The sequence below is a fragment of the Panthera onca genome, chromosome B1, assembly GCF_046562875.1.
Source record: "Panthera onca isolate mPanOnc1 chromosome B1, mPanOnc1 haplotype 2, whole genome shotgun sequence".
In the NCBI taxonomy this organism is placed as follows: domain Eukaryota; kingdom Metazoa; phylum Chordata; class Mammalia; order Carnivora; family Felidae; genus Panthera; species Panthera onca.
In genome coordinates, this window is record NC_138342.1 from 40836589 (window position 1) to 40849903 (window position 13315).

The following is a 13315-nucleotide window of genomic DNA, read 5'->3' on the forward strand; positions in this document are numbered from 1 at the left end:
TAAAGTTTATTTTAGGAGACAGAGCATGTGAGTAGGGGAGGAGCAGAGACAGAGGGACAGAGAGAATCCCAAGCAGGGTCTGCACTGTTAGCACAGAGCCCAATGCAGGGCTCGATCCTATGACTCTGAAATCATGACCTCAGTTGAAATCAAGAGTTGGACACTTGACTGACTGAGCCACCCAGGTGCTCCTAGATGATGCTTCTTCCTCTTCTTTTTTTTTTTTTAATGTTTATTTTTGAGAGAGAGAGAGAGAGAGAGAGAGACAGAGTGTGAATGGGGGAGGAGCAGAGACAGAGGGAGACACAGTATCCAAAGCAGGCTCCAGGCTCTGAGATGTCAGTACAGAGCCTGATGCGGGGCTCAACCCCATGAGCCGTGAGATCATGACCCAAGCTAAAGTCAGATGCTCAACCTACTGAGCCACCCAAGTGCCCCTAGATGGTGCTTCTTAATCAAGAAACTACTGCCAATTTATATTATTCAATTCCATATCTGCTTTTAATCGACTATTCTGAGTGCTGAATGTTATTCCTTCTCTGGCAAAATATATAGTTTTTCAAAATAAGGAAATAAGGAGGCATACGGGATAGGAAGGATCAGTTCAGAAGGGTAGAAAGAAGAAAGACTAGCTGTATATATTCTCCTAGTTGCCACGCATATTCATATCATGCCTTTAGCATAATCAATCAAATATCCATTAGGTATTTATTCTCTGCAAGATTCTAAAACAGGTAGTACTAGGGACACAAAACTTTAAGAGAATTCAAGTACGAGTGGTGGTTTTCAAGTCTTCTTATACCCGTGGAATTGTCTCAAAAATCTGCAGTAATTTTCTCCCTGAGGCAAGGGCTCTCTGCCTGGAAACCAAAGACCAGAAAGGCTCCTTTGGTTAGTCAGAAGTCTTGGGTTCCAGTCTTGTTCCATTGTTTATAAAGGATTTGACCAGTAGCTACCTCAGAGCATTTTAGTAAGACTATAAATGAGTTACTATGTAAGAAAGAGAAAATGAAATCATAAGAGAAAATGAATCATAATCTTATTAGTAAACCATAAGTGCTATATAAATGATGATGTTACATTACATTCATTTTGATCAGTTTTCCTTGCTATATTTGAAAAGTACTTCTAAAATACAAGATTTTAAAAGTAAAACTAATTTTTAATAGTTGTGAAGAGCTTCTTGTAAACATCGTAGGAGTGGCCTGGTTGGCTCAGTTGGTTAAGCATCCGACTTCGGCTCAGGTCATGATCTCACAATTCGTGAGTTCAGGTGCTGACAGCTCAGAGCCTGGAGCATGCTTCAGATTTTGTCTCCTCTCTCTCCCTGCCCCTTGCCCACTTGCATGTGCTCTCTCAAAAGAATAAACATCCTAAAGCCATGAAAACAAGAGTAAGGAATCACCATGGTATTACAGCATCTTAAAAATACCAGTCTACAATAAAAATATGTTCAATGAATTCATAATGAAATGTGTCCCCTCCCTTTTTTTGAGAGAGAAAAGGTGCAAGTGAGAGAAGGGCTGAGAGAGGGTGTGTGTGTGTGTGGAGAGAGAGAGAGAGAGAGAGAGAGAGAGAGAGAGAGAGAGAGAGAGAGAGAAGCAGGGCTCACCCAAGCAGGGCTCATGTTCACCCCAAATGGAGCTCGAGCTCACCCGACGCGGAGCTCTAACTCAAGAACCATGAGATCATGACCTGAGTTGAAGTCAGATGCTTAATGACTGAGCCACCCAGGCACCTTTCTTTTCTTTTCTTTTCCTTTTTTTTTTTTTTTTTTTGAAATGTTTCCCTTTATTCCTTAAATGAGTGTTTTTAATTTCTGAGTCATGATTTATTATTGGATGGGAAACCAATTTAATAGACTGCAACCTGACCCAGAATAAAACATTCATTCATTTAACAAATATTCATTGAGTACTTCCTATGCATGAGGCACACAGGATCAGCTTGAGGAACAAAACAAAGATCCCTGCCTTCTTGGCATTCGGAATTCATCTTTTTTGCCTTAATCAAGGAAATAAAAAGTCCATAATAGCAACAGCCTTATAGGATTACTTTCTCTTAAAAAAAAAATCAAACAAAACCAAAACCATAACTGTGTTCAAAACCATTACTGCCCAATGGTGAGTACAGCTTTTGCAATTAAATTTTAAATACACCAACATCCTGCAGTTCCCCAAAATAGTACCATTCAAAGATTCTCCATTCACTAACGTTACATTAAAAGCAACAACCAAAAAAAGATCCAGGTATGTATTAGGTTGTTGATTTTTTGCATGAAGCCCAGCATGTTTCAAATTTTCTTTTCCTGACTTCCACTGTTTTATTTTTGTGTAAGACAAAAAAAAGGAATGATGTTTCTTTTTCTTTCTTCTCATTTGCTTTTCATTTACTATAAAAGAAAAGGTAATCAGTGGTTTAAATTCTCTTTAATTAAAGCTCTATTTTTGAAAGCACTTGTCAAAAAAGCACTTGATGCAAACTATGAAAGGGAGGAGGTACTCAGAAATAAGCAGGACAATGCCAGAGTAACAACACTGCACTATTATTAACATTCTTTTTTCCTCAGGATCTCTTTTCAGTTACCTTTTTTTGAAGACGATCAGATCTCTCTTTTTTTCCCTCCTTCAATAAACAGTCAGGTAACACCATTATCTTTCCTAAGGAAATAGGTAGTTCTCAACCCAAAGCTGATGGAATTTTCCTCGAGGGGCTGGTCTTAGTGCCAAAATGCCTTTATTCTAACAATGTCTTCATTGGGGAAGGGTGGAAAGTTATGAATTATGATTTATGTTCATGGATTTTGTGATTTTCCCCAATAGGATAGACTAATAGATGACTGGGATAAATTTGTAAACTTTATAGTGTTTAGCCTATATCTATCTATCTATCTATCTATCTATCTAATCTATCTATATAGATGTATAGATAGATGTATATATATATGATTTTACAGTCTACAAGAAATACATCTTTATTTTTATTTATTTATTTATTTATTTATTTATTTATTTATTTTTTAGCGTTTATTTATTTTTGAAGCAGGGAGAGACAGAGCATGAACAGGGGAGGGTCAGAGAGAGGGAGACACAGAATCTGAAACAGGCTCCAGGCTCTGAGCTGTCAGCACAGAGCCCGACGCGGGGCTCGAACTCACGGACCGCGAGATCGTGACCTGAGCCGAAGTCGGCCGCCCAACCGACTGAGCCACCCAGGTGCCCAAGAAATACATCTTTAAAATGAGGTAAGGTAAAGTTAACTTAGTCACAAAACAAGGCTACTGTCCTCTTGCCTGAGTTACTAGATTCCTACAAATATCAAAATCCTAGGAACGTCATACCCAATTTTTTCCCGAAGCAATCTAGTACTAGTGGTAGATTTTTTTTCAACATGTTTTTTAGCCACTGGCTAATACTAGATGGACTGGCAAATAATGCTCACAGCGTTGAAGGTTTTTATTATTGTTGCAAGTGTGCTTTGTTTTTATGTATTTCGTAAGAGACAGTATTATGTTCCCTAATCAAAGTTTTACAAATCAAAATCCAACACTGACCTGTGACTAATGACACCCGCGTCTGCCAGCAGTTCAAATATTCGTACCAGTTGTACTCGCAAAATATCTCGACGCCTGCGACGCTTCATATTCTGTTCCAGAGATAGAAAGATACTAAGTAAAAGTCCTTCCGGGAAGTCGATAGCAAACTTAGGGTTTTAGGGCTCATTGCGATTATTTTGTTTGTGTAATGTGGACTTTGAGCAGTCTGGTGGCCACTGAATCAGAGAGACATGTGCAGATAGTTTGATTAATGAGCCAAATAAAATCACATGACAGTTTGTGCGGCCATACCCCTTGTGTGGGGAGAAAATAAAATCCTATAGTTACCTCACAGTTACAGTTACTTTTAGGTTATTTGCTAATCTGACAACTTCAGAAGAACTGAAGCGGTTAGTCAACGGTTCTCACTGAAAGCAAAAGAATCCCTAAGATGTCCCCCCGAATAGAACAGAAGGGCGGGGAAAATAAAAAAATAACACAAAGGAGAATGAAGAAACCCCACAGATTTTGCTTGTGCCAAAGTTTTCCACTCACAGATTAATTTTGTCACAAAAACGAAATACAAAAGAAAAAATTTATCTGATCATTATGGTATGAACAAATTTGTCTTATTAGAGCCAAAGGACAAATGGCTAGCTTATAATTGCTATAACATCTCCACTGGATTCTGCTTCCAGTGGAAACTCATGTAGTAGGAAGAGACAGATTTGCTGCATCATTTTCTTCTATTGCTCATTATGTCACCATGATGTAATTTTCACAGTACAGAGCAACTAGAAACCTAAACCCCAGATTGCTGCCTTGCATAAGCAGGCCAATTTGCTGAAAACCAGTTCATTACCACTACTAGTTTGTTTAGCTCTTTATAAAGTTTACAGCAATTCATACTCAACAGGATGGTTTCTAAACAGCTTTTGAGGATTTCTGCAACGTTTTAACTGACTTGTTTTCATCTCATCCCTGTAGAAAGACTGAGTCTACAGCACTCTAAATCTTACATTCAAGGCACATCATTGTACCTATCTATTCACTTGCTATGATGACTTCTCTCCCCTGAAATTCTGAAGTATAAATATTGCTACTTAATTTTGCTTCCATTTCCATTTTCCTCTGGTAATCCTTTAACTTTCATGCTATACTGTAATCAACATGATCATTCTGAAACAAAAGTCTAATCAATTACTAAATGGGGATACTATCACTACTCCACCAGGCTAAATTAAAGAAAGGAAAGAAAGAAGTACAGATGCTGTCTTACAGTTTCTAAAGAGTAGCTATTATCCCCATCTCCCTCTCCTGTTTTAATTCCTTGGTGATATAAAGAGCAGTGATTCTCAGTCATCTACACCAGGCTCATCTACAGTGGTTTTTAGAAGATTTCTGGGCTCCATTCCAGGGATTCTCATTCAACAGGCCCAGGAATCTATAATTTTTAGGAAGCTCTCCAGGCAATTCTCGGATGCCTATGCCATACGGTAACCACTGGACGACTAAATAAAGCAGAGACCAGGAGTCTGTCATGAGATAATTCCTACCTTGCTTTGCAGCATAACCAATCACTTTCTCCATAATATAATCACGCAAAAGAATCTGCAGTGTTCAAATTCTTTCATAAAGTTTGCAATGCTATTTCTCTGCCTAGAATGTCTTCCCCTTGCTTATCCATCAAGGAATGTGCTTCAAACTTCAGCTCAAATATTGGTGCTTCCTGCCTACTTTTCCTTCATAGGCAGAGCCAGAGGCTTTTCCTCTCTATAGTCTGTACAACCTCTTACCTATGACTTCGTTTGAGTGAATAACACATTGTTATAGTTATGGTTTGCATATCTGCCTGTCCCACAGGACCTGCGGTTTCTAAAAGTTGCTCAGGACAGAACACAAACCTATAGATTTGGGAACGTAAACCTGGGGTTGGCAAAATATGGACCTCACAGGCCAAATCTGGCCCACTTCTGCCTAAATAAAATTTTATTGCAATCTAGTTGCGTCCCTTTGTTTAGTAGTCTATGCAGCAAAACTGAGCAGTTGCAACAGAGACAGTAGGACCTGCAAAGGTGAAAATATTTACTATCTGGCCATTTACAGGAAGTTTGCTGACCCATCTAGATCCTGACTGCCCTCACTCTAGTTATAGCAATTTAATATCTTTTATGTAGTGCTCGCTTCGGCAGCACATATATTAATATCTTTTATGTAATGAGTTTCTGCATAAAGATCTCCTGTTGGGGGGTGGGGGGAAGAGTTTTGTATATTAAAAAAGTGTTTAGAACTACTTTAGACGATCTTTTATGTAATTACTTCTCAATTTCTAACTTTTGACAAAATTCTATGTCTAATCTTGGCATAGAATATAGAAGACAAGTACTTGACAAATATTTAATGGTAGAAAAGTACACACTTACCTCTGGCCTTCTTTCGAGTGCTTCTTTAATTATGGGATGCAATTCCTCTATTAGTTCCCTAGAAGGGAAGTGATATGTTTTTAATTAATAGCTGAATGGGTGTAATCTGTTGTGCAAATATGTAAACACTAATATAATGATGTGAAATGCAAGTGTTAACCCTAATTCTACTGTTTTAATCTTTTTTTAATGTTTATTTATTTTTGAGAGTGAGAGAGAGAGACACACACAGAGCGCAAGCAGGGGAGGGGCAGAGAGAGACGGAGACAAAATCTGAAACAGGCTCCAGGCTGTCAGCACAGAGCCCGACGTGGGGCTCGAACTCGTGAACCACGAGATCATGACCTGAGCCAAAGTCGGACACTTAACCAACTGAGCCACCAGGTGCCCCCTAATTCTACTGTTTCCAACACAATCCTTATTGTTTTGTTTTGGTTACAAAAGAACATATGCACACTGTAGAATATTTGGAAAGCAGAAAAAAATGGGATAGGCCACTTATTCTAATTCACAGAGATAAGTACCATTAAGACTGTTGTTCCATCATTTTGAGCCCACACACATTTTATATAGTTGAAACCCTATCATACATGGGATGGTATCCTTTTTCCCATTAATAGCATAATGACTTTTAAATGCCATTAATTTATTCATAATATTCTTTTATAGAGTAGGATACCACAATTTTCCTAACCACTTTCATTTCTCACTGATTCATTAAATTTTATGTAATTTTTAAAGCTTTTTAAATTATTGATTACTATTATTTTTAAATATTTATTTACTTTTGAGAGAGACAGAGCTTGAGCAGGGGAAAGGCAGAGAGACAGACAGACAGGCAGACAGACACAGAATCTGAAACAGGCTCCATGCTCTGAGCTGTCAGCACAGAGCCCAATGTGGGGCTCACACCCATGAACTCTGAGATTGTGACCTCAGCTGAAGTTGGATGCTTAACCGACTGAGCCACCCAGGTGTCCCTAAAATTTTTTTTTTTTTTTTTTTTTTGAGACAGAGACAGAGACAGAGAATCCCAAGCAGGCTCTTTGGTGTTAATGCAGAGCCTGATGAGGGGCTTGAACTCACCAACTGTGACACCATGACTTGAGCCCACGTCAGACATTTAACTGACTAAGCCACCTAGGCACTCCTGAAGATTTTAAGTAATCTCTACATCTAACTCGGAGCTTGAACTTACAACCATAAGATTAAGAGTCGCATGCTCTACTGACTGAGCTGGCCAGGTGCCCCAATTTTATCTAATTTTTGTTGTTATAAATACTACCTCAGTGAATATCTTTGCCTTCATTTCTGATTATCTCCTTAGGATTAATTCTTATAAATAGCATTAATGAGTTAAAGGGTATGAACTTCATGAAAATGATAACTTTATCTTTGCTTATATTATGGCTTTGAATTGTAAATGTGATCATTGTGGATAATTGGAAAAATAAAAAAGGACAATAAGAAAACACAATGCATCCACAATTTCATCATCTATGGAAACTACTGCAGATATTTACAGTTTTTGCCTGAGGATTGTTTCTCTTTATGAGAATTTGTTTTTTAAGAATCTGAGATCATCTTTGGATCCTATTTTTTCCATTAGCACAATAATGTATTTACTTATCACAAAATAATTTTCCAAGACTTCATTTATGATGAACGCCACCCCACAAATACAGACACATAATAATTAGCTAACCTAGTCTCTGCTGTATGTGTTATCTCAGAGATGAAACATCAAACATCACCTGAGATCAATGGAGGACAATCTCAAAAGAATGACTACAAGGCCCAGCAGGCAAGGCAAGGACCAAGCAGAATCTCAGGCAAAAATGAAGGATTTTTTTCATTAGTATAAAAAATATCAAGGATGACATAAATATGTACGTAAATATTTCTTTTACAAATAACCTAATTCTCGGGGCGCTTGGGTGGATCAGTTGGTTGAGCGTACGACTTTGGCTCAGGTCATAATCTCGTGGTTCGTGGGTTCGAGCCCTGCATCGGGCTCTGTGCTGACAGCTCGGAGCCTGGAGCCTGCTTCGGATTCTGTCTCCCTCGCTCTCTGCCCCTTCCTCCCTCCCTCTCACTCTCTCTCTTTCTCTCTCTGAAAAATAAATAAACATTAAAATAAATAAATAAATAAATAATAACCTAATTCTCTTGAATAAGAACAGGAAAAATGATGGTTTTAGCCAATAGACCAAAACTGTAAAACAATCACATCACTGTGTAAATAGGTAGAAAAGTATTAAAAATTTACATGGCATTTTATCATTTTTAGAACCTATTTATACAGAATAGATATGTGATTTTCACAGTCATTCTGCGAAGAATATCGGGTAATTCTTATCTGTTCAGTCAAAATGAAGAAATAAAGGATCAGAGAAATTACAGGACTCATTAAATGTTACATGGCTAGTTACCTGGTAAATGTCAGGACTGACATGAACTGTCCGGATAGTAAGTACTCTATCACGCCTTCTCTCCAACACTACATTAGCTGGTTTAGTGCATAGAGAACACATACGAAGATAATTACCTAAAAGCTCCTGGGTTGGTCCTGCCAAGACCTAGAACAAGGGATTCTGTGATCTCTATGCTCTCAGAGCGCATCATTGGAACTATGTGCTTAAACAAGGATGAAGGGGATGGGATGCCGATAATCTGGAAAAAAATAGGTATTTATAGCAGCCGTTAATGACAGTACATCCAATTAAATAATTTGGCACTTCATCCACATTTCATCAACATTTCATCAAGGGCCATGGAAACATGGAATTTTTCTGTGAACGGGGCTTCAAAATTCACCTGTGGTGCACATAATCTAAAAACATTAAATGACTTGTCCAATGTTTCGCTGCAAGTTCATTAAAAGAATTCGGGCTCTGTGGGTCTCCTAATTTCTTACAGACACTTACCATCAGATAATAGGCTGATTCCCTCCATCTGATAGTCTATGTCTTTTGATCCATAAAAACCAATGAAAAAAAAATTCCTTCTACAAGAGTCACTGGTGTTAAAGAAAGACTCTCAGGTCTTAGGTTTTCTAAATTTTCTCCAACCACCTCGCAACATTTTGTGTCACAGCATGAAGGCTATACAACTGTTATCACCAAGTATCATTGGTACCACTACATAATTTAGGGAAATTCGACGAAGGTATTTATTTAAACGATTTATTTTGGATACTGAGAAGTGTGAAAACTATAGAAAATAAATAAGGAACAGTGGGGATGAAGATTCCTTTAAAAAATTCACTACGATGAATTCAGCGAGCATGACCCTCCATCAGTACAACAGTGTTCGTGTGTATACATATGAAATTGATCCCAGTAAGGAATAGACAGTCATGCGATTTCTTGCACTATTTTCATCGTTAGTACAAGCAACACACTTTTCAACCAAATGCCTTTATGGTCCTGGAAAAGACACTTGAAAACCATTATTTGATGGTGCCATTCAAATTCAGGGGCAGGTTGGGAAGCCTTACTTTGGAATCAATGCTATAGCCACTATCAGGCGTAGACGCCAGCGTCTCAGGAGGAGAACACCTCACGGAACCTGCAGATGTTGAAGAGGTCGTGGATGTCGCCGCACTGCAGCAAAGGAGCAGATAGTTTCTCCACAGGCCGACGTAGGAGTCACTGCTTGTGGTAGTGTTCACTTTCTTAGCATTGATGGGGCTGCTAAGGGGGAAAACAGCAAGAGAAACAGGTGAATGCAAACAATACATTTTTTGAAGTTTTCTTTAACTAAAGCTAAATGCTATCAATTTAGGAGAGATGGTTAACATACGGTTTTATTACCACCGCTGCTAAAGCCCTGTGGAATGGCGGTAAGACATAAATGAATAACATATTTGACTGAAAATTAAAACATAGCATCATTTTAACATCATCTATTATTCTTGTGACCAAAGTTAATATTTCAACAGGCCACATTTTATAACTTCTTATACATGCTCGATGTGAAAAAAAAAAAAAAAAACCACATGAAAACAAAATGAAAATCCCCTTTATCCCACATCCAAGTAAGCACAGTATATTCTTTTACAAATCTTCAATTCATATACAAACATGTTGAATATATCTTCTTTAACTCACAAAAACTGAACAATACTGTTTTTTTTTGTTTTGTACTTGTATGTACTTGACGTGTTTTAAACATCTTCCACTAAAAGACTATACTTCTGCGACATCATTTTTTTAAATTTTTTTTTATTTTTATTTTACATCTATTTAGTTTTGATACAGACAGAGCACAAGTCGGGGAGAGGCAGAGAGAGAAGGAGACACAGAATCTAAAGCAGGCTCCAGGCTCTGAGCTGTCAGCACAGAGCCCAACGCGGGGCTCGAACTCACAAACCGCGAGATCATGACCTGAGCCGAAGTCGAACGCTCAACCGATTGAGCCACCCAGGTGCCCCAGTGCGACATCATTTTTGATGACTGTATGCTATATTACTATAGAGATCAGGTTTTATTGTCTAAATTTTCATTATTGGGCATTTTAACTAATAGAAAATTGTCTCTATAATACACAACACTATACATTTGAATATATGCTTAATTAAAATAAAATTTTAATTATTTTCTTGGGTAAATTCCTAAAAATGGAACTGTAGTGTCAAAAGAGTATCCACATTTTTAAGGATTCTGTCAAATTTCTGTCTTGAAACATTAGACCAATAAAATATGTTGGAACAATTCCATAAATGTTTCCAAACACCAAATTCTGTTGGGATTAAGGAATGAGAGGAAAACAAAACAGAAAAATACTAACACATAGTCCTTAGCTTCAGTACATTTATATATTAAGATAAACAAAGCAAACATATCACTTCATTAATTCATCAACAGTGTTTTACTGTTTTAGAAAATATTGTGGCAGCAGTAAAAACAAAATAAAACAACCCTGTTAAAAATCACTACCAGCAGGTCACTTGGGTGGCTCAGTTGGTTGAGTGACCAAGTCTTTATCTTGGCTCAGGATCTCACCATTCATGAGTTCGAGCCTTGCATCAGGTTCTGTGCTGACAGCACGGAGCCTGCTTGGGACTCTCTCTCGCTCCCTTTCTTTCTGCCCCTCCCTGGCTCTCGCTCTCTCTCTCTCTCTCTCTGTCTCAAAAATAAATAAAAATAAACTTAAAAAAAAAATCACTACCATCATGAGTACTGCGGAAGATATACAATACAGAAATGAATAAAACAACATCAGATAGTGCCAACTGTGATGAAGAATGATAGAGGAGATAGAGAATGGTAGTAGGAGAGGAGCTTCTAATTTAAAACATGGTAATTAGGGGAGACTAAGATAAGGTCATTAATGTTATGCAAGGTGGCAAGTGTCAATTTCCACTAAATAAATAATACTTGCTACATAATACCTGAGAATCTACATAGACATATAATAAGCATGGATACACATATCGAAAAACCAAAAATATCTATATTCAAATCCGAAAGAAGGAATGATTACTCTGGGTTGGGAGATGTAAGAGAAGGCTTTAAAAATAAGGTGGAATTTGAGATACAGCAGATGTCGACATACAGAAGACAGAGAAGACAAAAGGCATTCTAGGTTCATGTGAACTAAAACTCAAGATAGTGGAAACTGTAGTCACATGCGGTGAACTTGGAGAAGTTTGTGTGGTTCTAACCTAAGAACACATGGACAGCAATGACAGAGAGTAAGGGAAAAGTATAGGCTAGAGCCATGTTTGGAGAGCCTTTAATGACCCTAAGGTGTTAGGTTCGTCCAGGGGTTGGGTTTATACGGGCAACTTATATGATGAGAGGCCTCATTCCATGTGATCTGATAAAACGTACTGGATAAAGTGAAATCGGGAACTCAAATTCAGGTTCAAAAATACTATACTTAAGAGCAAGAAGAAATTAACTGCAGTTTATGATGACCTTGTTTAACACCCTATCACATCATCAGTTATTCCAAATCTTTGCCATTATCCCCAATGCCATCATCACTAATCCCTGTCAGCAGATGACTTCCTTATAATGCCATCAGGAAAAGTAAGGTCACTGTGCTTGATGTCTCTTCACTTTGCACCCTTCCTCTATACACTCATCTATATCCAGATCCACACTCCTCTCCAGATCCTCTGCTCCTTAATTCTTCAGTACAGATTCATCAGACACATACTACGTACCAAGCGCTGTGCTATTAAGTGAACCAACAATTTGGTGAGACTGAATTACATGAAAAGGATGAAGGGATTATGAGACTACATCCCTTACATCTTTCGTCTCCCCCCCTTATACATCAGTCTGTTATGGCAGGTTATTTACTTGTGGAATTTCCAACTTGTACAACTTTTCAAATACGTACTTATAAAAACTGACAGTCTACACATTCTAAAATTTACACTAGGAAAACAACTTACTTTATATCAACCTGTGGGGACAATAACTGAAGTCTTGTGTATGCAAACATCCAAGCATAGCTCACAGCTGTACAGCAGTGTTTGGGAAGGTTTTCTTGCTTTAAAAAACTGGAGAGACTTATAATCCATGGGTCTTGGCCTTGGGTCACATGTGCAAATACCCATATGTGTGATGGGCTGATCACATCAAACTGGTGGCTGATAGGAGAAGAGTTCCATTCTGCTAATGTCTGTAAATCTATCGAGCTAGGGCAATACAGCAAAGTAGTCTGCGTAGAGAAAACAGCAAAGAATTATCGCACATTTCCGTAAGTTTCAGAGTTTTGCCATATGGATTGCATTAAACTCTAAGTGGCCTCTTGGTAGTTTCTAGAACAGAGGTAATAATGAGGTCCAAGAAAGGTTTAAGGGAGTAGTGAATTCCTGAAATTGCATATAAGTTTTTTTGTGTGTACGTGTGTACATGGGTTTTTCTGGAGAAAGATTCCAGAGGTTTTATTAGTCTCAAAAGGATCTATGAACCAAAAAGGTGAAGAACCACCACTTACATAATTCATATATGAATAATCAACTTTCATGGGCATACTAAAACTAAGAGGGAACTGAAAAATGGACCATTAACTTTATGCTGACATGCCCTATATATGCACAGGCAGAAGAGACAGAAAAACAGACTCCTCTCCAGAGGTACATATTCTTAAATATTTGTTCAATGATAATTCCAAGCTATTATACTGAAGAGATAAAGATTTACCTTCAGAGCAACTTATGTGTCATTCGAACAACAACAAAGACACAACAAAGTCTTAAACTGAACAGAGGTCCAATTCACTCTATCATTCAACAGATATTTACAAAAATACCCATTATAAGCCAGGCATGGCTTTAGGCATGAGAAGAGTCATTCATTATTCTTTTTGTTGGCATAAATCGTAGTTAATAATCTAA

General features: G+C 37.9%; 1 protein-coding gene across 13 annotated transcripts in view; it reads right to left on the reverse strand.

Moving 5' to 3' along the window:
• FRYL (FRY like transcription coactivator) overlaps positions 1 to 13315 on the reverse strand; it is a 267113-nt gene that overhangs the window by 78459 nt on the left and 175339 nt on the right. For all 13 annotated transcript variants that reach the window (XM_078446126.2, XM_078446130.2, XM_078446129.2 and 10 more), the window contains 5 exons: positions 12368 to 12636; positions 9458 to 9653; positions 8507 to 8631; positions 5959 to 6016; positions 3554 to 3645 (listed from right to left, as the gene is read on the reverse strand). In XM_078446126.2, the coding sequence (XP_078302252.1) occupies positions 3554 to 3645; positions 5959 to 6016; positions 8507 to 8631; positions 9458 to 9653; positions 12368 to 12636 (740 nt within the window). The remainder of the gene's footprint in view (positions 1 to 3553; positions 3646 to 5958; positions 6017 to 8506; positions 8632 to 9457; positions 9654 to 12367; positions 12637 to 13315) is intronic.